General features: G+C 45.2%; 1 protein-coding gene across 4 annotated transcripts in view; it reads left to right on the top strand.

Moving 5' to 3' along the window:
- The window catches only part of FRAS1 (Fraser extracellular matrix complex subunit 1), a 310,675-nt gene that overhangs the window by 212,066 nt on the left and 74,896 nt on the right, over window positions 1-23,713 (top strand). For all 4 annotated transcript variants that reach the window (XM_074993758.1, XM_074993759.1, XM_074993760.1 and 1 more), the window contains 8 exons: window positions 2,485-2,663; window positions 7,767-7,883; window positions 13,820-13,934; window positions 14,669-14,806; window positions 19,079-19,111; window positions 20,397-20,528; window positions 21,372-21,497; window positions 23,193-23,440. In XM_074993758.1, the coding sequence (XP_074849859.1) occupies window positions 2,485-2,663; window positions 7,767-7,883; window positions 13,820-13,934; window positions 14,669-14,806; window positions 19,079-19,111; window positions 20,397-20,528; window positions 21,372-21,497; window positions 23,193-23,440 (1,088 nt within the window). The remainder of the gene's footprint in view (window positions 1-2,484; window positions 2,664-7,766; window positions 7,884-13,819; window positions 13,935-14,668; window positions 14,807-19,078; window positions 19,112-20,396; window positions 20,529-21,371; window positions 21,498-23,192; window positions 23,441-23,713) is intronic.

The following is a 23,713-nucleotide window of genomic DNA, read 5'->3' as shown; positions in this document are numbered from 1 at the left end:
GCTTAACCACCCTGACATTTAGGGGTTTTTTCCTAATGTCCAACCTAAACCTCCTTTGCTGGAATTTAAGTCCATTGCTTCTTGTCTTATCCTCAGAGTCTAAGGAGAATAATTTTTCTCCCTCCTCCTTGTAACACCCTTTTAGGTGCTTCAAAGCTTAGATCCTGATCCCTCTCAGCCTTCCCTTTTCCAAACTAAACAAATCCCATTCTTTTAATCTTCTCTCACAGGTCATATTTTCTAGACCTTTAATCATTTTAGTTGCTCTTCTCTGTATCCTCTCCCATTTCTCCATGTCTTTCCTGAAATGTGGTGCCCAGACCTGGACATAGTACTCCATCTGAGGCCTAGTTTGCGTGTGGAATGATTACCTATGATTGAAGGGGATTCTCCATCCATGGTGCTTTTAAAATCAAGATATTGTATGTTTTGCTGAAAGATCTGCTCTAGCTCAGCCACAGCTCTTATATGTAAAGCAGAAACTACTTCAGAGAAGCCCTGTCATCTGTGTGGATATGCCTTCACTAAGTGGTGTACCGCCAGGGTCTGACTCCGGTTGGAACCCAAGATATCCTTTCTGTCTACACACAAGTTTGTTTAACTCAGGTCAGCAAGCAGTCAGGGCCCCAATCTTAGGACTCCACTAGGAGGGTGAATGAGAGCCTGGTCATTTTGCTGTGTGGATGCAAGTCAAGCCATAGACCTGAGACAGAAGGTCTGCACAGTACAGTCTGGACATGTTGGCATGACTGTGAGATCAGGTCCAGGGTTTGCAAACCATGATTACAATGCAGTGTGGACAGCCAAGCATGGGCCTGAAAACACATGTGCACAATCTTGGGTCCCATAGAGTGAAGCTTAGTGTGCAGTGTAGACATGCTATGTTGTTCAGGTGGTCTGACAAAATGGTCACAATGGTCCTTTTTGTCTTTAAAATTTATGCTGTCTATGCTGAGGCTGTGCGCATCCCAGAAGCAGTGTATGCAATGTGATACAGAACCCATTAATAGTAGGAATAATATCTCTAGAATGCCCCTATTGCAATTAACAGAAAAATTGGGAATTGAAGTCAATGGTGCAGGGTCAGGCCATTATTCTGAATGTGCTATAAAATTTTGTTCTGAAGTTCCTGAGTGTATACCTGATTTACGGAGTGTGAGAGTTCATTTAACCCAGGTGTTTGCATTTTTAAATAATTTAGAAATTACTAGGTGGACAGACAGTACAGAAGGTATATGGGAATAGCCCCATCAGTTATAAAAAACATTTATAAAAAATGCAGAACAAAGGAATCAACACCTTCAGCGTCACCGAATAATTTACTTTAATGTCAGAATGGATGAGGGGCTGGGAATTCATGAATCTAAGAGAACCTCATAATAACCAGATGTGAGCCAAAGACATTTAAACTAATGACATGGGTCCCTTATTTCAGTATCAGTTAGATATCATCTCCTTTTAAGGACGTTTCATTGTTATGATAGTGTAGTTTTTATAAGGTTTTTTGTTTGATTTGTTTGTATTTATATATACATTTTGAACATACATAAGTTTGTAAAATAAACTCCATAAAATAAAATATTTAGGAGCAAGATATTAATACCCTTTCTCTGAGTGATTAGTGTGGTGTCCTGGAAATGAGGCTACTCATGGAGTGAGCTGTTTTTCTGCATGGGTAAGGGATAAGAATCTTCCTCTAAGGGTCAAAATTCATATATAGCTCCTTTGCAGATGTACCTTATCCTGGCTTCACTGAGCCCAGTGGAACTAGGACAGTTTGCACCAGCTGAGGATCTGTCAAGCTGTATGTAGAAGCTGATATCAGCAGAATGGAATCTTTAAACTGAGTATTATTCTGATTAGAAGCTATAGATTTACAGAGCTCTGACATCAGGTAGTAATACTAGTAATACTGGGTGTTTGAGTGTATCTATTAGTTGGTATGTGTGCTGAAAATTTCTGCTTAATGAAATTAGTAGAGAATAAAACTAAAGGGTTAAAAGGTGCACAAAAGCATCAGACAAACAGGACCAGAAAGAGTAACAGAGAGAGAGCTGTGCTAGTCTGTGTACTATCAAAACAAAAAAGCAGTCCAGTAGCACTTTAAAGACTAACAAAATAATTTATTAGGTGATGAGCTTTTGTGGGACAGACCCACTTCTTTAGGACCAGAAAGAATTAAAGGACACCCTATCCGTTGACCAGAGAAAGCATATAGAAGAGTCAGCTTTGTACACATAGGTGGAGGTAGAGCAATAATGTAAAGGCCCAGTTATATACCTCCTATTTGACCTGTGGCATTTTCCCTATGCCTGTTACCCATCTCCAGGAGTGGATTCTCCTACCTCACAGGGGTGCTTGGAGCCAGACCAGTAAAGAGCGGGTGAAGACTTTTCCCTTTGACTATACATTGGTTGTGGGGAAGGGCAAACAGGCCTCTTTTTCTCATGTGTTGCCTCTCCCTGTTCCCTTCTGCTTTCTCAGGGGAGGTGATCCTTCTGGCTCCAATGCCAGCAGATGGCCCTGCTGACTCCTGGCAGCCTCTACCTGATGGAAGAGCTGTCACACCAACCACCACTTTCACCCAGCAGGATGTCAATGAAGGCATTGTGTGGTATCGGCACTCGGGATCCCAGGTGGAGAGCGACTCTTTCTACTTCCAGGTAATGGCTTTCTCTCGCCATCTTCACTTAGCAAACTGGCCCAAAGCAGCTGTTGTTTTCCTCTGTGATTTACTCTCATGGCTGTGCCTTCACCATAATCAAAGTCAATACTTGTGCCTGGTGACAGAAAGGTTTACTCATGAAAAGGACCAAATCTTAGTCTTCATGCGGGGAAAACTCCAATGGTCTTGAAAGGGAGTATTGTCCGACACTGGGGTTTGGCCCACTGTAACGAGCACAGAATTAGGGGTATCCATCTGCCCAGAGGATTTAGGAGTCTTAGGATATGTCTAAACTATGTGGAAGGTCAGCCCGGTCAGGGTCAGTTTTCTGGAGTTTGATTTTGCATGCCCGGTAGAGAAGTGTGAAATGGAACTATCTGGGGTCAGCAGTCGACCCCTGGACTCCTCAGTATCGCAAAGAGTGAGGGAGGTTGACGGGAGAGTTTCTCCCGTCAACCTACCTTTGTGAAGATGGCCAGGCAAGTCGATTGCAGATAAGTTGATTCTAGCTACGCAATCGCCATAGCTGGAATTGCATATCTGCAATCAACTTAACCTGCGTAGCATGGACCAGGTCTAACTTCGGTTGACCTTGTTCGGCAAGTCACAGGCCACATTGCAAGTGTGGGGGGAAAAGTGCCTGTCAAATGACATACCGCCCATCTCATAGTGAAGTAACCTCTCCAAAGGGGAAGCCAAATTGCCCCGCTCTTGGCAGGAGATGGAGGTATAAGGTGTGAGAGGACGACTGTCCCCAGAGTGAACAGATGCACAGTGACCGAAAAAATGCATGGCTGGCTGAGGACGGCCCCCAGAATGAAAACGGCAGACTCAGGACAGCCTATAAGACACAGGTGGACCAGTGTGCCCAGAGGCTTACCCCACCCTGCCCATCCATGCTTGGATCTACACAAAATATGGGCTGGTTAAAAATGCTGATACTCCAGTGTGCCACTTCTCAGGAACTGTGTAGCAGGGTCTTCCTCAGGTCTGTGCTGGTGTGTGGGAGGGATCTGGGATTGGTGCCCATCCTGAATATTTCCCTGAACATCCCCACAGAGATCACTAGGAAGATGTAAGACAGCTGACTCCTCTCTTCTGTTCCTGTAACCCCTTGTAATAGGAACCCTCTTGAAGATCAGTGTTTCCAGTGGGCATCTTCAGCCAAGGGGGGCATGGATGGTCCTGAGCATGTCCTGGGAATGACTAAATTAGGAGGGGACAGAAGGGAGGGACAAAACTCCATGAAGGGATGGGTGCAAAGTTTTCCGCTGCCTGGGCCCCTCTCATATGCAAATCTATGAATGTGAGTGAGTGAAAACTAACAGCATTATCGCGAGATTTGCTGCTGCTGTTGCGGCAGCCCAGTTTATGACCCCAGCATTAAGTTCTGTTTCTCACCTAAAGCAGGGATTTAGCTTCTCTGTGGCATATGAAAAATGCAGGATACTCTCCCCAGACTTAGCAGGCTTCCTTTGAGCAGCGAGTGGATTTTTTTTTCAGATTTTTATTAGATTTGAAAACACCAAAGCCAAGTTCCTGTCTCTCTCCTGTAATGTGATCCCCCTCATTTAATAATTTAATTTTCATGCTAGACTACTCCTCTCAATCCATCAGTAAGTATACGTGTAAACAAAAAGGCACAGCTGTTATTATTATAAAATAAAACTCACCTTTCCCACAGGCAGACTGATCATAAAATCCCTGAGACAGGACATTGCATTTTGCCGGGGAAGTTTAACAGTCTCCCATAATGCTAAGGCAAAACGGACACTTGCATGCAATATTTGTTGCACTTGATTTACGTCTTAGACGCTATTACTGAGAGGCAATTGAGGTAATTTCTGAGTAATTAACAGAAGCAATAATGAGGAAGTTAAGAGTGGCAGATGTTGAGCAAGCTAATCTTTAATTGTGTTGCTGTGTTACTGCGAGGTATATGCTTTTCGCATGAGTCAGAAGTTTGTTTTTAGTTTCTTGGTGCAGTGGCAATAATTATATGATGAGCCTGAGAGGGAAACAAAAGTATGGTGTGCTGTGTCACATCAGAAGGTCATAACCTGTCAGAGTCCAGAGCAGTGGAATGTGACTTCCTAGAAAAGACAGGCTTGCAGCGCTCTGGGAATTGTAGTTCAAATGACGTCAACAGAGACAGACCCTGTGAATGACTAAAACCATTTCAGAAGAACATGAAGTCGTGCGGCACCTTATAGACTCACAGATATTTTGGAGCATAAGCTTTCATGGGCAAAGACCTGTTTCATCAGATGCATCTTTGCCCACGAAAGCTTATGGTCCGTAATATCTGTTAGTCTATAAGGTGCCACAGGACTTCTTCTTGTTCTCGAAGATACAGACTAACGTGGCTACCTCTCTGATAAAATCATTTCAGTTTTACTCTTTTAGGCCTCAAGTCAGCAAAGCATTTTCATACACGTTCTTAACTTGAAGTGTAACAGAGAGGGAGCCGTGCTAGTCTATACACTATCAAAACAAAAAGCAGTCAAGCAGCACTTTAAAGACTAGCAAAATAGTTTATTAGGTGATGAGCTTTCGTGGGACAGACCCACTTCTTCAGACCATAGCCAGACCAGAACAGACTCAATATTTAAGGCACAGAGAACCAAAAACAGTAAGCAAGGAGGACAAATCAGAAAAAAGATAATCAAGGTGAGGAAATCAGAGAGTGGAGGTGTGGGGGGGAAGGTCAAGAATTAGATTAAGCCAAGTATGCAGACGAGCCCCTATAGTGACTCAGGTATCGGGGGGGTAGCCGTGTTAGTCTGGATCTGTAACAGCAACGAAGGGTCCTGTGGCACCTTATAGACTAACAGAAAAGTTTTGAGCATGAGCTTTTGTGAGCACAGACTCACTTCATGGCCGTGTCTACACTAGCCCTAAACTTCGAAATGGCCACGCAAATGGCCATTTCAAAGTTTACTAATGAAGCGCTGAAATGCATATTCAGCGCTTCATTAGCATGCGGGCGGCCGCGGCACTTCGAAATTGACGTGCCTCGCCGCCGCGCATCTCGTCCAGACAGGGCTCCTTTTCGAAAGGACCCCACCTACTTCAAAGTCCCCTTATTCCCATTGGCTCATGGGAATAAGGGGACTGCGAAGTAGGCGGGGTCCTTTCGCACAGGAGCCCCGTCGGGATGAGACGCGCGGCGGCGAGGCACGTCAATTTCGAAGTGCTGCGGCCGCCCGCATGCTAATGAAGCGCTGAATAGGCATTTCAGCGCTTCATTAGTAAACTTCGAAATGGCCATTTGCGTGGCCATTTGCGTGGCCATTTCGAAGTTTGGGGCTAGTGTAGACGTAGCCCATCAGATGCATCTGAGGAAGTGAGTCTGTGCTCACGAAAGCTCATGCTCAAAACTTTTCTGTTAGTCTATAAGGTGCCACAGGACCCTTTGTTGCCGTTACAGTGACTCAGAAAGTTCCCATCCTGGTTTAAACCATGTGTTAATGTGCCGAATTTGTTTGCTCACCTTGATTATCTGTTTTCTGATTTGTCCTCCTTGCTTACTGTTTTTGGTTCTCTGTGCCTTAAATATTGAGTCTGTTCTGGTCTGGCTATGGTCTGAAGAAGTGGGTCTGTCCCACGAAAGCTCACCTAATAAACTATTTTGCTAGTCTTTAAAGTGCTACTTGACTGCTTTTTGTTTTAACTTGAAGTGTGTTTTGAGTTCATTCTTACTTCACCAAAGTCCTGTTGTTGTTGCAAACGGACGGGGGACAGATCATTCCATGACATGGAGCACCTATGTGGGGCGCTGAGCAGGGGAGGCGAGGATACCTGAAGGTGCTTTCAGGATTATTTTAAACTTTTCTAGCGTAGCTTTTTCCTTTTGTTTTAGTACTTTTACATTTTTGTGAATAAAATTATGCTGGATCCATGTGTTTTAAAAAAAAAAGCGACTGTGTAAGAACCCTGATGAGTTAGATACAATTAATGACATCTTGGTTTGGGATGGTGGCAGGGATCATTTTTCAGAGTGAAGCCCAAAACTGTCTTGTGCAGCAATAACTTGGATATTATGTTGTATCAAAAAACAGTACATTCTGGTACCTACTGCCAGAGTGCATTTGGATCATGGAGAAGCAAACCTATGAGACATCTGACTGAAGGTCATCCACTCAATGTGCTGCAGCAGTCAATAAAGCAAGCAGAATGTTAGGCATCATTAAGAAATGGATAGAGAATAATACAGAGAACCTCTTATTGCCTCTATATAAATCCATAGTATGCCCACGTCTTGAATATTGCATACAGATGTGGTTGCCTCATCTCAAAAGAGCTATATTGGTATGGGAAAAGGTTCAGAAAAGGGCAACAAAAGTGACTGGGGTTTGGATCAGGTGCCATGTGAAGAAAGATTAAAAAAACTGGGACTTTTCAGCTTAGAAAAAAGGAGACTAAGGGGGATATGATGGAGGTCTATAAAATCATGACTGGTGAGGAAAAAGTGAATAAGGAAAAGTTAGTTACTTGTTCCCATAACAGAAGAACTAGGGGTCACCAAATGAAATGAATGGGCAGCAGGTTTAAAACTAAGAAAAGGAAATTTTTCTTCACACAGCGCACAGTAGGCCTGTGGAACTCCTTACCAGAGGAGGTTGTGAAGACCAAGACTATAACAGCGTTCAAAAAATAACAAGTTAAATTCATGGAGGGTAGGTCCATCAGTGGCTATTAGCCAGGATGGGTAGGAATGGTGTCCCTGGCCTCAGTTTGACAAAGGTTGGAAATGGATGTCAGGAGAGGGATCGCTTGGGTGATTACCTGTTCTGTTCACTCCCTCTGGGGCATCCGGCATTGGCGTCTATCAGAAGACAGGACACTGGGCTAGATGGACCTTTGGTCAGACCCAGTGTGGCTGATCTTATGTAAGGAACAGTGCAATCTTTTTTCCCCCACCGTTCATCTGGGTCTCCTGCTGGCTCATGTTCTCTAAACCATCCCCGTATCTTTGTCTATCCAGAGCCAGAAGGAGGAATACGGAGGTCGAAGGAAGGTCATTTTCACACAGTTACAGTTCTTCACCATTGTGAATGTATTGGGATCGGGGTCCATTTGTATGATATTGCATTTGCAGGTATCGAGTGCGGCTGCCCCACAAACTCACCTGGAGACCCACGTGTTCAACATTGCTATTCTCCCACAGCTACCTGAAGCACCACAGCTCTCACTTGGCTCCTCACTCCATATGACTGTAAGTAGCACCCAAAGCCACTGACTAATTGTCGCCGCATTTCCCCATCTCATTAGGAGAGTGCAGTGAGACCAGGCTTCCGCACAGAACAATTATCGCTTAAGATTGCTTCCATTTAATGTTATTTAGTCTGTTCCTTGTACCTGAGTCAAGGATTAAAGGAAGCTTAAAGGAAGAGGGATGTGCAACTGGATGCAGAGTTGGAAAAAGGAAAGTGAAACGAAATGTAAAAATGCTTGGGAAAATTTATTTCGATAGAGGTGATTGAGAAAAAACTGTAGATTGTAGAGGCTCTTAATAAAGAAGAGAAAGGGAGAAACTACATTTTTACCTCTTTTGAAAGAAATCCCACAGTTCTTAATTCCCCATGCCTTACAGAAGCAAAAAGCAGTGGGTAATAGAGACAATAACAGATTTTGTGAGAAACAACACTGCTATCCATGTTTACAAAGAACACAGTCTGGCCACATCACAAAGTTTTAATCCACTGGTCTGACACCAGGAACATAAATAATAATATATGCCTAAAACATTCAGACGTGTCTCTTACATCTGCTTTGCAAGTTACTCTTTTTGAAGCATCGGTGTTGAAAGTAAGTATTGCATCTCTATTCTATGTCATCTCAACAGATGCAGTTGTTCCTTTGAAATTTTTATTTAAAAAGAAGTCTGCAATGCTGATAGAAATCAAATAAGATGCACGAGTCTGGTGGCTGGTGTATGTGGCGTACGTGACATGCTTTTTCTTTGTTCTGCTGCTTGCTCTGTTCCTATGAACAAGCTGAATGCTGTTGGTTACCTGAATTCTCCATGAAGTTCTGATGATACTATAAGCCACTGAGATCCATGCTTTATGCCAACAAGCAAATCGTAGTTAAGTTGTTTTTGTCAGTATGGCCTAGAAGCCAGGTGTACAAAGTCCACTAATGGAAAGAGGAGTCTTTTCATTTCTGTCAGTGTAGCACAATGCAAGAAGTTTATGGTCAGTGATTAACACAAGGAAACCCAGACCTTCTACAAAACAGTTTGTGACAAATTTCGCCTTAGCATGAATGGCTGCAGTTCCCATTAACTTCAGTGGGACCTGCATCTGATTTCACTAGATCTGAATTTGAACCACAGGGCTGTTTTGGAAGTGTAGGATTGCTACTCACTCATGTTATTTTCAGGAAGACCCTGATTTTAGAAGTATTTCAAAATGTCTTCAGAGACAATGTGGTACCGTTGTCTTGACGTTGGGTTATGCAACAGTTGACAGCACTGAGCAAAGATGTTGTGACACCAGCTTAATGAAATTATTATTTTTTATTTATTGTGCTGCTCAGAAGTGAACCAGGTACCTGGTGAGGTGGAGTGGCTGCCCCATAGCACTCACGACTGACCAAGTATAGTATTGCTGGCTGTCCCTCCCTCTCAGTTTTCTTCCCTGAGAGGGGTGTCTCTGGCACACCACTGTTCTGAAGATGTGACTTAGCCCTGTGGCCAAATCACAAGCAAACCCAACCCCTTCTGGAGCAGGAACCGGTCAACAGACAAAAGGATTCTTCTGCTCTTGAGGGGCTGTCTTCAGCCCACCCTCTGGCCCTTGCTCCCAGCCCCCTTCTTGACTACCTGTGTGAGTCCTTCTGGCTGTGGGGCAGAGCACTGACATCCCAGCCTGGTCTCCTAGGAGTACTCGGTCTCCTGCAGCCTGAGCTCAGGGCCTTCCACAGGAGCCTGCTTACTCCCTGTAGCTCCACCTCCAGACTGATCTCACTCTGCCCTTTCATGAGGCCTATATGTCCATTAAGCTGTCACCTGACCCTCTTTAGTCCCTCCCCCTCAGCTGGAAGCTGCCTATTAATTATGGCCAGCTCTGACTGGCCCACCTTCCCTTAAAGGACCCAGTCACGCTGTAACGTTGCCTTATGAAAATAAACAAAAACCTGGTCTGTGCCACAGATTCAATATAACCCGGCGAAGGAGGGCCACCAAGAGACAAGTTGATCGTTGGAGTGGAAGAAGAGTCACAGCAAATACAATGCCCCTTCTACCTGTTAAAATGTATATCCTCCCTGTCTCCCCAGTTCCCAGCTTTGCTTGCAGACAAGATAGCCAAAGGAGAGGGATTTGAAGATGGCCTAATGAAAAACTTTGGGGCAGGCATTCAAAGCAGACGGGAGGTGGTTTGAAGACAAAGCCATTGGAGGGGCTGGGAGATGTGCGGCTGAAGACGAGGTCAGCGATGTAGGGCTTGCAGTCTCACTGAGATGGAAAAGTGTGTCGGACATTATTAGTTACAAATCCTTCACAGATGTTGTGTAGGACCTGTGAGTTAGCCAGTGATTTCTGAGAAGAAATAGGCTTGCAGGAGGCTTTGAGGGAGGAACACTGTGGGTCTAGGAGGGGCTTCATTCCACAGATTGGGGTTGGTGAGGTTGAGAGGCCGGAAGTCTGAAGGGAGCGGTGAGACTGGGAGTGGTGAAATTACCCTGGCACAGTGGTTTTATGAAGATCTAATAAAATCTGTTCTGTTTAGAGGACTATTCAGGTCATGTATCTTTTTCCTGTGATTTTTTTTTCCAAACAAGATTTTTGGGAGAGGTGTCTGCCCCATGTAGTGCTGGATTTTATGGCTAGTTACACACCAGAAAATCCAAAAGTGTCATAAAATATTGTGCTTTATTTGAGGCGGTTCATCTCACCCTGCACATCCTGCTGCTTTGAGAGACAAATATGCCCTGGTGGCACTTAGAAAGGGACTGTAACATTAAATCTTCTCATCATAAAAAGACCGCATTCCTCCTGTCCATGTGATTTGAGTTCAGCTAATCCATTCGCAAATGTCTAAATTCCTTCAGAATTGGACTGGCGTCTTCGCTGAAGAATGAGCACAATGCTAAGTCCTTCTAGAGAGGAAGACTGGTTTGATTGAGGTGTGCTGGCAAGGTCAAAGAACGTTCCATGAAAGTTTGATGTTTAAGCTGGACATGTATCTGTAGTGTTTCCCTTTTCAATTATGCATCAAGTTACCTATTCCCTAAAAGATACGAAGCTTCTCACATGGCAAACTCTAGCCATGAGCGTGAGATCATATTTTTGGAGTGACTGTTAAAGAACAAAGTTTTATTCCCAAAAAGGCATCTCTGTAATTTGTCACCATCATTATCCAGAGACCAGTTCTCTTAGCTGACCTGCATGTCAAAAAGGGACTTTCCCTGCCATCAGTCTCTGTTAGCTGTGCAGAGCTAATGCATCTAAGAAGGATTAAACAGAGTTATATTCTTTCGTGTGCAGCATCAGCAGAATTGTACTCTAAGTTCCCTACGCTTGTGCAAATGCTCTGAAAACCAGGGAGTTGAACAGGTGTTCCTCACTACCGATTTATTTAATGATGGGTGTATTTTAGAATTAATTTGCTTTTGCTTTTTTACTCTAGCTGCTGGCTAGGATGAAATCTGTCAGGAATGCTGCTTAATGTTGTAGCTGTGGCAACATCCAGAAATATTCCAGATGCCCAGGCACCAGGGGTCCAAAGAACTCACCATCCATGCTTTCAAGAGTTTGATTTGTCTTGCACACCCCCAAGTTGCACTTCATTTAAGAGCTACTTGCTTTCCAAATCAGACATAAAAATACAGAGGTGTCACAGCACAATGCTCTGGAAACATGGCTGGCTTTCACATTTTTGCCATAGAATTACAAAATAAATCATTGGAATATAAATATTTCACTTTCAGTTTAGGCTATATTTTATAAGCTGTGTCTACACGTGCACACTACTTCGAAGTAGCGGCACTAACTTCGAAATAGCGCCCATCGTGGCTACACGCGTCGGGCGCTATTTCGAAGTTAATTTCGACGTTAGGTGGCGAGACGTCGAAGTCGCTAACCTCATGAGGGGATCGGAATAGCGCCCTACTTCGACGTTCAACATCGAAGTAGGGACCGTGTAGACGATCCGCGTCCCGCAACGTCGAAATTGCCGGGTCCTCCATGGCGGCCATCAGCTGGGGGGTTGAGAGATGCTCTCTCTCCAGCCCCTGCGGGGCTCTATGGTCACCGTGGGCAGCAGCCCTTAGCCCAGGGCTTCTGGCTGCTGCTGCAGCAGCTGGGGATCCATGCTGCAGGCACAGGGTCTGCAACCAGTTGTCAGCTCTGTGTATCTTGTGTTGTTTAGTGCAACTGTGTCTGGGAGGGGCCCTTTAAGGGAGCGGCTTGCTGTTGAGTCCGCCCTGTGACCCTGTCTGCAGCTGTGCCTGGCACCCTTATTTCGATGTGTGCTACTTTGGCGTGTAGACGTACCCTCGCAGCACCTATTTCGATGTGGTGCTGCGCAACGTCGAAGTTGAACATCGACGTTGCCAGCCCTGGAGGACGTGTAGACATTATTCATTGAAATAGCCTATTTCGATGTTGCTACATCAAAATAAGCTATTTCGATGTTGGCTTCACGTGTAGACGTAGCCATAGAGCAGTAGAAATTAGTCATTGTATGAAATTTGTTTGTACTGACTTCTAGTACTTTATATGTAGCTTGCTGTAAAACTAGGCAAAATTCTAGATGAGCTGATGTATCCCCAGCGAGCCCTCTGTGTATTCGCAGGGATATGGGTACCTCTGGTTGAGAACCACTTGCCATTAGTCCATGTTGTCCAGAATTCTGCTTTCAGCATTAGCTGATATCTGATGCGACAGAGACAGGTAAAAGCCCGCTCCACAATAAGTCTATACAAGTGTGCAGTACTGAAACATAGGAATTCCATACATAGTCACTGAGTTAAATAATGCCAGCTGGATCCTAAAAGGGTCCACATCATGTCATGATCAGTAACATCTGTAGCTTTACAAGCTAAGTTAATTATACGGACAATTAAACCACCTGCTATGGAGCATGAGATGATCACCTGCTGAGGATCAGGAAGAATTCACTCCCACCATATCACGTATAGTCTACCCCTGTAATACTGAAAATACTGTAACGGCATTATGTAAATCAGTGGTATATCCTAACCAAGAATGTGATCAGAACTGAAGACAGTATTCTGTGTTCAATTCTGATCCCTGTGCAGCCGAGATTCAGAGAGCAGAAGCTACAAAGAATGGACGAGTGGAGTGACCTCCTCATGAGGAGAGACGGAGAAGACTGGAAATAAAATCCTGGCCCCCATGAAGTCACGAGACTGTGACTCCTTTGAAGTATTGCGTTGACCCAGCATTGGTGATGTTCTTGTAACACAGAAAAGGGTGCACTGTTTTTAAAAGGGTTGAAAAGAAAGGAAAAAGCTGCTACTCCTTGAAATTTCCATGGAAATTGGTGGAAAATTTGTGAGGATTTTTTTTAAAAGGCACATTCACTGAAAGTGTATCCGTCTAGACCAATAAGCAGGCTGGGAAATGACTTGTATACTTTCCATTTAGTTTTAAATCACAGGTATTATTTTTCCTCATGCATTCTGCTATAAGTGGGTGTGGCAATTCAGGTTGGCTCCTGACAAATTCTCTAGAGAAAGGGAGACCCCACCAATGGCAAAATAAAGGCCCCTCTCTTCTTCACAATTAGTACTTGACATTCCTGTAGTCCTATCTATGTGAGAATCTGAATCTGGTTTACATATGTTAGGTCATAAGTGAGCGAAGGAAGATAGTAATGCTGGCCTATTGCAAGGAGGTATGTTTCACCCACTAGTGAACCCCACAGCACCTCCCAAAGGTAGCTAAGTATTGCCCCATTGGATAGATGGTACAGTGAGCCCAAGGGATTTAGCCAAGGCTCCCACAGCACATCAAGGTCAAGGATCTAAATGCATAACCTGAAAGACCAGGTATTTGGAGACTCTTGTAGTTCAGAATTGGTTCCTTTGAAGATTGACTCTCTCAATCGTTTCGTTATGTTTCTGAGCAAATCTCCAGGCGTCGTGTGCACTTTTGTGTTCATTGCATAATTTGTTTTTTAGGCACTGGAGGATCGTGTGACAGTGATTAAGCCACATCATCTCTCCTTTGTAGACTCAGAGAGTCCAAGCAGGAAAATCGTGTTCAATGTGACTGTACCTCTGCTGCCAAACCAAGGCAAGATGTGCACTTAATATATATATTTTTAAACAAAGTTTTAGTGCTGGAGGCTGAGAACTTCTGGCCATTTATTGCCATTTCTTCTGAGTTCTCTAACTTTACCCAGGGTATGTCTGTGCAGATAGCTATTCATCTCTTTGTTTCGCCTCCGTGCTTTTCAAGCTATTTCTCAACCTGATTCCTTAGGTTAGCAGAGGGAATGAGAAATACCTAGCCAGCTTTCTGTATTGTGAGTGTCTGGAATACATTATGTAACTGCTCATAGTCAGGCTTGAAGCTGGGACCTCTGTAGCTTAATGCAGGAGCCAGCTGACTCTCAGCTAAGGCTCTTGAGAAGACTTGTTTTTTTTTTCTCTCTGACGTGATCTAGGTCCCACTATGTGGAACAGCGACCCACACTTAGATGTGTGAGTTACAGCTGCACACTGCAGCCAGAGATTTTGCTCTTTTCATGTCTCCGTCCAAAGGTATCTGCACCACTTACTAAACTAGAAATCTGTGTTTAATTTCCAATGGGCCCAGAGATCTGTGCTGTGTGTAAATGCAGGCAGATAGGCTGTGGCTGGGTGACCCAGTCTGGAGACATGAACAGAGATTTTATAAAAGAAGAGATAACAGTGAAGACATAAATAACAGTAGAAGGGGGAAGGGACACTGACAGGGCCTTGATTGCTCTGTGCTAAAAATGAAGTGGATTCCTCTTGGTAAGATGAAACTCTCTGTCTTTCTAGGAATTGTGGAGCACAGAGACAGGCCTCTCTCCCCCATCAGGTATTTCACACAAGCTGATATAAACCATGGCAAGATTGCTTACCGTCCACCCACTGCAGCTCCACATGGCAGAGAGATTATCCCATTCTCCTCTGCAGGTGAGAAGCACCAGCCCTTAACTATTTTTGTGTCAGGCATGCAGAAGTATCTCTTACTTGTTCCCATTACAGACCTGGGTGTGCCTTGTTCCCTCTAAAAAACGAGAGTTCTCTCACTGTTGTGGGCCAAACTCACACCAAATACATTATCAAGGCTTAGTGGATGCGAGTTTTTCCCTAGATTTCAACAGGAGTAGGGTTAGGATTTGAATAACTAACTAGCTCTTTACAGTAGAAGGGCTAGATTGTGAAATTGAGATGGTTCAGAGTATCATGGAAATGAGCCCACAAGTTTCTGTACTTTGGGTTAGATCCTGGCTCTGTGGATAACAAAAGAGCTTTTGGCATTGGCTTCAAGAGTCCCAGGATTCCACCCTTCATTTTTTGTTACTCACGGCAACGATCGCTAGTTGTGGGATAACACTGTCACACTCATCACTTTATGTAGGTTTCATGATTGCCTTTGGAGCGTGTAGCACTGGCCACTCTCGGGGATTGATGCAGATGGATGAATGACCATTGGTACTTTCTTGTGTTTTGCATCTTTGCCCCACATTTTGCTTGTCTGCACTGCCTCCCTGCTTCGAAGGGAGGATGGTAAGTAGGGTGTTGGGAGTTTATTAATGAACTGCTGCGCTGCATATGCAGCTTCGTTAAGCAAATTCCGCCCTCCTCCCCCCAACAACTTCCAAGTTTTAAACTTCAAAGTACCGGCTCGTGTCTAGCCGCAGCTCACCCACCAGTACTTCAAAGTACACATAAGAACATAAGAACATAAGAATGGCCATACTGGGTCAGACCAAAGGTCCATCAAGCCCAGCATCCCATCTGCCGACGGTGGCCAATGCCAGGTGCCCCAGAGAAGGAGAACAGAAGACAATGATCAAGTGATTTATCTCCTGCCATCCATCTCCTGCCCTTGTACTGAAGGCTAGGGCACCATACTTTATCCCTGGCTAATAGCCATTTATGGACCTAACCTGCAAAAATTTATCAAGCTCTTTTTTAAACCCTAATAGAGTCCTGGCCTTCACAGCCTCCTCGGGCAAGGAGTTCCACAGGTTGACTGTGCGCTGTGTGAAGAAAAATTTCCTTTTATTAGTTTTGAACCTACTACCCATCAATTTCATTTGGTGTCCCCTAGTTCTTGTATTATGGGAAAACACCGGGCACTTAGAAGTACTGGCGGGTGAGCCACAGCTAGACGCGAGCTGATACTTTGAAGTTTAAAACTTCGAAGTTGCCGCAGGGGAGAATTTGCATAATGAAGTGCTGCATATGCACCGCAGCACTGCATTAATAGACTCCCAACACCCTACTTACCATGCTCCCTTCAAAGTAGGGAGGTAGTATAGACACAGCCATTGTGTCCTAATTTGGGTCACGTTAAGAACATAAGAATGGTCATACTGGGTCAGACCTAACATCTGTCTAGCTCAGTATCCTGTCTTCTGAGGGTGGCCAATGCCAGATATTTCAGAAGAAACGCCCAGAACAAGTAATCATCAAGTGATCCACCCCACCAGTCTCCCATTCCCAGCTTATGGCATTACACGCACAGCTCCGGAGGCCTTATGGCAATATGAGCTGTAGCCAAGCTTTTTCAGCTGAGATGGATTCTTACATTAAACGCCATTCTCCCAAGGGCGTTATGTGCATTTGAAGAGAATGTAAGGACGTGTTCTCCTCTTCAAATCAAGGGGGGTTCTTCACATAGAATGAGAGTGGGATGTGGCATGTAAATGTTATTTAATCAGTCAGGCTGTGCTATAACCCATGTTTCTGAAACTTTTTGAGACCGCAGAACACACAACAATATCTTTTTAATGTGGAACACCTAGGAAAATTGTTGTCAGACCTGGAAAAAAAAACAAAAAAACCCAACCAAACCGTAATATATCCCCTCATACACTGCCCCAAAGTCAGTCAGGCCTCACCCTTTATACCTTTATATGTTGTCTTCCTGGTTACACACTGGGAAACTGAGGAACAGAGTAAGCTTCCCTCATACACAGTCACTCCACAGGGAGCTGAAAGACAGGGCAGTTCTGTATTTCCCCTGCTTAGAATCGTCTGGCACAGTCTAGCGCTGAGTGTTTTAAGTGAGTTTTTTAGTGTTCTATCAGAGATGTGTATGGTGCCTCACAGGGCACAGTAGCTTTGTATCAGAGGGGTTGATTCACTGGGTGTTACACACAGAGCCAATTACAGAAGAACTTCAGAGCACTTTGGGAATGGAGGCAGCGCTTAACTCTGAAATGTTAGTTCAGATCAAACCTCTCTAATCTGGAACTCTCTCATCCGGCAACATCTGTAATCCAGTATGATTTTAGTTAGCCGGACGATCACTTATCGTGGATGTGACCAAGTTTCACATGATCCCATAAAATTTGTTTACAGCTACCAGTCCTGGCTCTCAGTGTTCTGTGCTGTTATTTAGCTCTAATTTACACCTAAATGTCTTCTAAGAGCCCAGTAAGCAGTGGAGGTGTTGGTAATGCTGATAGACAATATTGACCTATAGTTTGGCAGATTCTCTCATATAGCGCTGGTGAGGTCCCGAGGGTGCCGGACTAAAGAGGTTCAACCAGTTGCTCTGAACACAACATTAAGCGTATTCTTTCAAATGTTTACCACTGAACATTGACCTGTTGCGACTTTGAAACTATTGTGCAGCAGAAAAATGTTTTTTTCCCCTTTTTTTTAAAAAAAAGTGTATGTTCAGCCCTGCACTGTCATGTATTTGGTTGGTTTTAGTTGTTGTTTTGGCTTGGTTTTCTGGGTGTTTGGTTTTTTTTTTTCCTCTCTCTGCTTTTGCCTGGTTATATACATCTAGTTCCAGAGGAGGTGTGTGATTGACTGGTCAGTTTGTAACTGTTTTTTGTAACTCTGAAGTTCTACTGTAGCTTTTTTTCATAGTCTCTATTTACTGAACTACTTTCTGTTATAAATAGCGGTGAGGGAGCCCTACAGAAATTTACTCAGTTACAAATGAGCAGCTCTGTATTTATTGATGATGCCTGCCGATATTATATAATTTTCTGAACACTGGTGCCTCATTCTGTGAAGAAAGCCGAAGATGAGTAACTCGCAGGAGGTTGGCACAAGCACACGCAGGTAACACACACACACACACACACACACACACACGCACACACACACACTGTCCTGCAATATGCAAATCAAGCTTATTAGAGTAGCATCACTCGGTCCGCAATGAGCTAGACTGTTTCAGTGGAATACTATTGTTCCCTGATTTGCTGAGCTGCATGTATTGAGGAAATGAAACGTAAACACTTTAATAAATCACTGAGCCTGCCAGGGTGTAAGAACATCAGTTTATGCAGTACACTTTTGTAATGTTGGGTACTTCTCAGCATTAAATAGCAGAACATCTCTCTGATAATTGTATTAAATTCAAGTTCTTTGAAATTACAAAGGATCATTCAGACAGTTAATCTTTCCAATAGCCCTGGAGGTAGGGAAGCATTAGCATTCCTATTTTGAAGATTGGGAATCTGAGACAGTGGAGCTAACTACAACCCTTTTAAAAGTTTCCACTGATTTCGAGATTCCCACCCCCAATCCCTTGAGGGGTCTTGTGTCTAATGCTTCAGAAGAGCTGAGTTCAATTCAACTGAACGTCAGCTTTTCGAGAGCCCATGCCAATGATGTCTCAAATTAATGGAGGAGTTCAGACTCAGCGCCTTTTTCTGAGGCCATAACCAGGGGTGGGCAATAAAACAGCAGTTTGCAGAGTTAGCCCCTGGCGGGCCACCAACGCTCTATTTACCTGCATCTCTTCAGGTACACATGATTGCAGCTCTTGTTGGCTCCAGATCACCATTTTCAGCCAATGGGAGTTGCAGGAAACATTACAGACCAGGACACCACTTCCCACAGCTCCCATGGGCCAGGAACAGCTACCTGCGGCCCAGTGGGAGCTGCAATCATCCGTACTTGCAGAGGCCCAGGTAAATGTAGCGGTGGTGGCCTGCCAGGGCTAACCCTGGGAAACTGGATCCAGCCCATGGGCTTGTATTTGCCCATCCCTGCTCTACGTCACGTGAGTGGCAGTGCTGGAATTAAACTGCAGAAGTTCTTGGCTGAAACACCCTGGATTGAAGTATTTTTAATAGGCTACCTCTGTAAAATGTCAAAAAAGATGTTTAAGGTTTTGTTGAAAATAAAATGGGTGTAAGTCCCTGAGACCTAAGTTTTTTTCCAACGAGAGCAGAAGATGAGTAACTCTACTTTGTTTTTCCCCTGCAGGTCTCCCGGAGTCAGTGAATTTTAGTTTCACAGGTATATAAATGGCTAGTCTTTCATGTGCCTAAGTGCCACAATACTTTTTCAGATCTATTATTGCCCTTTGCTTAACCACTCCCTGTTTCAGGGACTCATGAAAGTTAAGTAAGATCTGGAAAGTAAATATGCCCCTGAAGTACTTGAATGGTTGTTTTCACTGGTGGATTAAGATGCAAAATGCCAGCAGAAGCGATTGAACCTGCAGCCATAGATACTAAACTCCTGTGCACTACCCCATGAGCTAAAGGCCAGCTGGCTTTTAGCCAAGCCTGTAGAGCAGAGATTTCACTCTCCCTTGTCAGTGGTCTCAGCACCTCTGGGGTTACATATGCCAGGAAACCAACGATAGCTTTGTAGGAGCCAGGAATTGGTTTTCTTAATAACAGCTATGCCTCTTTTCCAACCATTAATTGAAATTCAGCAGGTCTTACACAGTCAAAAATCCTATTGACGTGACTAAGGCCTGCAAGGATTGATTCAACAGTTCTGAAATGTTGTATGGATACATTTCAGCCAACTAAAATATCTAATAATCTGTTCCCTTGTTTAAGCCGTTTTAATGCACTGCCCAGCATGGGGTGCCAAGTATCCGTTATTCTGGAAGGGGACCCATGTATGTCCTGGCTCCAGACTGCAGCCTTTCATAGATTGAGGCGCGCGCGCACGCGCACGCGCATGCACACACGCACACACACACACACATTTACTCTCTCACATGGAGTCAGCATTGCTCTTCCAGTACGCGGGTACTGCCGGGACTGATTAGGGATAAAGGAAGATACCATTTTTTTAATACTTGGTCTACACTAGGCAGGTAAGTTGCTTGTGGATAAGTCGATTCTAGCTACGCCATTGTCATAGCTAGAGTCGACTTATCGACAATCAACTTACTAGGCCATTCTCACTGAGGAAAATTGACGGGAGAGTTTGTCCCATCAACCTCTCTTACTTTTCTCCGTAGCACAGAGTACAGGGGGGAACTGCCAACCCCTAATAGGTTGATTTTGCACATCCCTGTCAGGCACGTTAAGTCGACCCCTGGAAGATTGACCCTGAGCAGGTTGATCTTCTGGGTAGTGTAGACATGGCCTCAGACTTTCCGAGTCATGAAGTCTGATGTCTGGGGGGAGGAGGAAAATCAAGGGGGCTGGAGCAAGTAACTACGGTGGTTTGACAGTCAGGGTAAAAAACAGGCAGCCTGCAGTGTGGTTTTTGGGTGCATTTCAAAGTGTGTCATTGCCAGCCAGTCAGCTCACGCGGCTGTGTTTACATGTTGTGTTAGTGTCCGACGGAGAGCACACAACCCCAGAGCTGGTGTTTACCATCCACTTGCTGTCGACTCATGAGCACCCTCCAGCGTTCCAGATCACAGCTCCGGTTCTGAAGGTCAGCCAGGGCGGTGAAGCCACCATTGGTAAGGAGCCCAGAGGCAGTGTAGCGAAGGTACAATTCTCAGTTAGGACAGCTGGCAGGATTAGTCTGTAGGTTTGTCGCCAGCCCACACAGCCGGTGAGAGCGTGGATGTGGGCCCTTCTGTGTCACTTGGGGCTGGGTGGAGGCTTTGGCTGCAGGGCCGAATCCAGCTCCTCCATTGCGAAAGCCCATCCGGCACAGCTGCTGCACTTCTTTGAAGGGTCCGGCACACCCCTTCCCCTTGGCTTTGCCTGTTCTCTGCCATCGCCCCCTTGTGGCCCAGCGGCTCCCAGGGGAGCATCATTCTGGTGGCACCTGTGCTCTGCATAGCCTAGGGGCTGCAGTCAGGCCTGCTGTGGTGGGCTGTGCAAGGGGACAGCCCCTCACTCTCCCTCCCATTATATTGACATGGGCAGGAACAAACTTCTGGCCAAGCATTAGCAATGCAGCGCATGACACTGTCTGGCATAGGAAAGCATGTGTTAGAATAAGGCAGCTGATTCTCAGACCCATTCCCATGGCCTCATGGAGCTTTTTGGCGGAATGAAGGATTGGAGGTGCCCCCTCCACAAGGGTAGGAGTTGAAGGTCATGAAGGCAATAACGTCTCTGTTTGAACCCATGACCTTAGCCTCAGCAGGGCATCATTGTCCCCGGACAGGCAGGCAGATACATCACGGTGTGGAGGAGGAGAGAGTTCCAGACATCTGTTAATTTTAAAATGGAAACTCAGTTAGAGCTCCTTAATTTCTGTCATTTAATGCGACCTGCTGGTTCTAAGGGCAGGCTCGCTGTACAGTAAATTGCGGCTCTGATGCCTGCTCCATGTGTCCCCTCTGGTGCAGGGATACAGCTGGCAGTGAGTGACACAGACACAGGTCCTGAAGAGCTCTTCTTTGAGCTGGTGGAACCGCCTCACCACGGGGTTCTGCTCAGGTACAACGCTGGGGTCCAGGAGCACATGAAAGCGGGTGAGTTGAGCTGTTTGCAGGGGAAGAAGTGGAATCCAAGTTGGGGGGAGTCAGCAAGTGTGATATATCTTCCCTGCCTGTGTGGTTTTGTTAATTTTTAATAAGCTAGGATCTGCTTGTCGATAATAAATTGTTAGCAATTGCCCGTCACGTGCTCTTCAGAGAGCTGGCAGAGTATTATTTATTATTTTCAGAGCTTTGAACACATTCATTAAAGGTGGTCAGGACACATGTCACCTGTCCTGCAGAAATTTTCCCATTCAGCACTTGGGCAAAACCGAGACCTTTCAAAATTTGCCTTGGAGACAGAAATCCACTCCTGCATAGCCAGCGCCCAGAGAGCTATTTAAGGCCATCAAGTGGGAGGTGGGAGAGCCAGCTTTAAGCCCCAGCTCTTTCAATCCACAAGGCAGCATGATCTAGTGGGTAGGGCACAGAACTGGGACTCAGGAGATTTGGGTTCTCTTCCTGGCTTAGCATCATCCCTGCTGGTTGAGTATGGGCAAGTTGGGGTTGCTGATGCTGGTCTTTTTTTTTTTTTTTTAAAGCACTTTGAAATCTGCTGATGAAAAGTTCTGTACAAGATCTCGTGTTTTGTGTTGCTTGTTACTATTCCCACTGAAGTCCATGTAAATCTGTCATCAAAGGGCACCTGATCAAGACGCTGTTTCTACTGTTTGTCAGACAGGAGAATTGCTTTTGTCTTCAGTGGTAGCAGATTCCAGCAAATAATGATGTTTGGGAAAGCTGTGAAAGGAACAGATAGGGAGGGGGGCCAGCCTGGTGTTAGAAGCCTGGGCCGGAGATGTGGGTGTTGTCAGGAAGAGAAGAATGCTGTGCTGATGAGAAGTGGGGAAGGTTGTTTGTAAAACGTTACTCATTATGTCACTATTTCTCTGTACTATGATGAAGATCATGGCTCCTCCTGCCTACATCCTAGTGCATTAATGGAACCCTCGTATAGAATCAGAGCTCACACAGGCAGGGCATAGGCATAGTCAGTGTATGCGGCTGCATGGGGCACCCAAAAATTTTGGGCAGCAGATTTTTAGGTGCCCCTATGCAGCCATGTCTGCTGGTTACCCTCTGGCCCAGCCCCTTCCCCAGGTGGCTTTCATGGCCACCAAAAGCAGGGCTGCCTGTCCTCTGACTCCTTACTCCCCCTGCCTGTGTACTGAGCTGAGGCCTCCTTCATACCACACTCTCCTCTCCACCTTTGCAGCTACATGTCAGCGCCATGGAAACCCTGAGCCCCCAGTGAAGCTGCTCAGTTGGAGTAGGGATGGGAGGAGGGTGGCTGAGCCCCAGCAAAAGCCGAGCATGTGGGGAAGGGAAGGGAAGCTGTGTGGCAGAGAGGGCATGAGTGAGGCCCTGAGTCCCGGCAGAAGCTATGCAGATGGGTGGAGGAGGGAAGCCCGGAGCCCTGGCAGAAACCACATGGTGGTGCGGGGGAATCCCCAGGTCCTGGCAGAAGCCATGCAGAGGGCTGCAGGGAAGTCTGAGGTAAAGTGTGTAGCGCCCCATCAGTTGTAAGAATGGCCCTGCACACAGCTGTAAGGAATGCATCAAATACCAGATTAGCGTGTGCTTAGGTGATTTGCTTAATCTGGGCCCAAGTCGTTTGATGTGAATTTAAAGTATGAATGTCGTGCAGTAGATAGAGTCATCGCTTTGTTTATATTTCTCTTTGGGAAGGTGACACCTTCATGTATGAGGATGTTACCCGAACTGCTTTAAAGTATGTCCATGATGGTGCATCAGTAGCAGAGGACAGCATGGAGATCTCCGTAACTGATGGCGTTAACAGTGCAACAACGGTGCTGAAAGTCGAAGTGTCCTTCATGGGTGGTGATGGTCCCCGCCTGGCCCATGGCTGCTTGTTGTCTGTCACAGTGGCTAGTAAAAGCTCTGTGATTCTCACACGATCACACCTTGCTTACATCGTAAGTTTGCATCCATTCCTTTCTAAACCCAATGCATTTGGCTACCTTTCTTCCCCTCAGGAGACCTGTAGCAAATCACACCTCTGCATCTGCAGAATATTGCTACTTGGCAAATTCTTTAACATTTTACAATACCCTGACTACGTCTCCCAAAAGGGGAATAATGCGTTCTTTCATCCTGCCAGGGTTTTGAGGCTATGCACATTTGTCTGAAGTAAAGGTGAACTACAAAGCAGAAAGTAAAATTGAGTTAATCTCATGTTTATGCATCAT

Source organism: Carettochelys insculpta, chromosome 4 (assembly GCF_033958435.1).
Source record: "Carettochelys insculpta isolate YL-2023 chromosome 4, ASM3395843v1, whole genome shotgun sequence".
NCBI lineage: Eukaryota > Metazoa > Chordata > Testudines > Carettochelyidae > Carettochelys > Carettochelys insculpta.
Note: the sequence above shows the minus strand (reverse complement) of the source record. Positions and strands in the feature narration are given on the sequence as shown.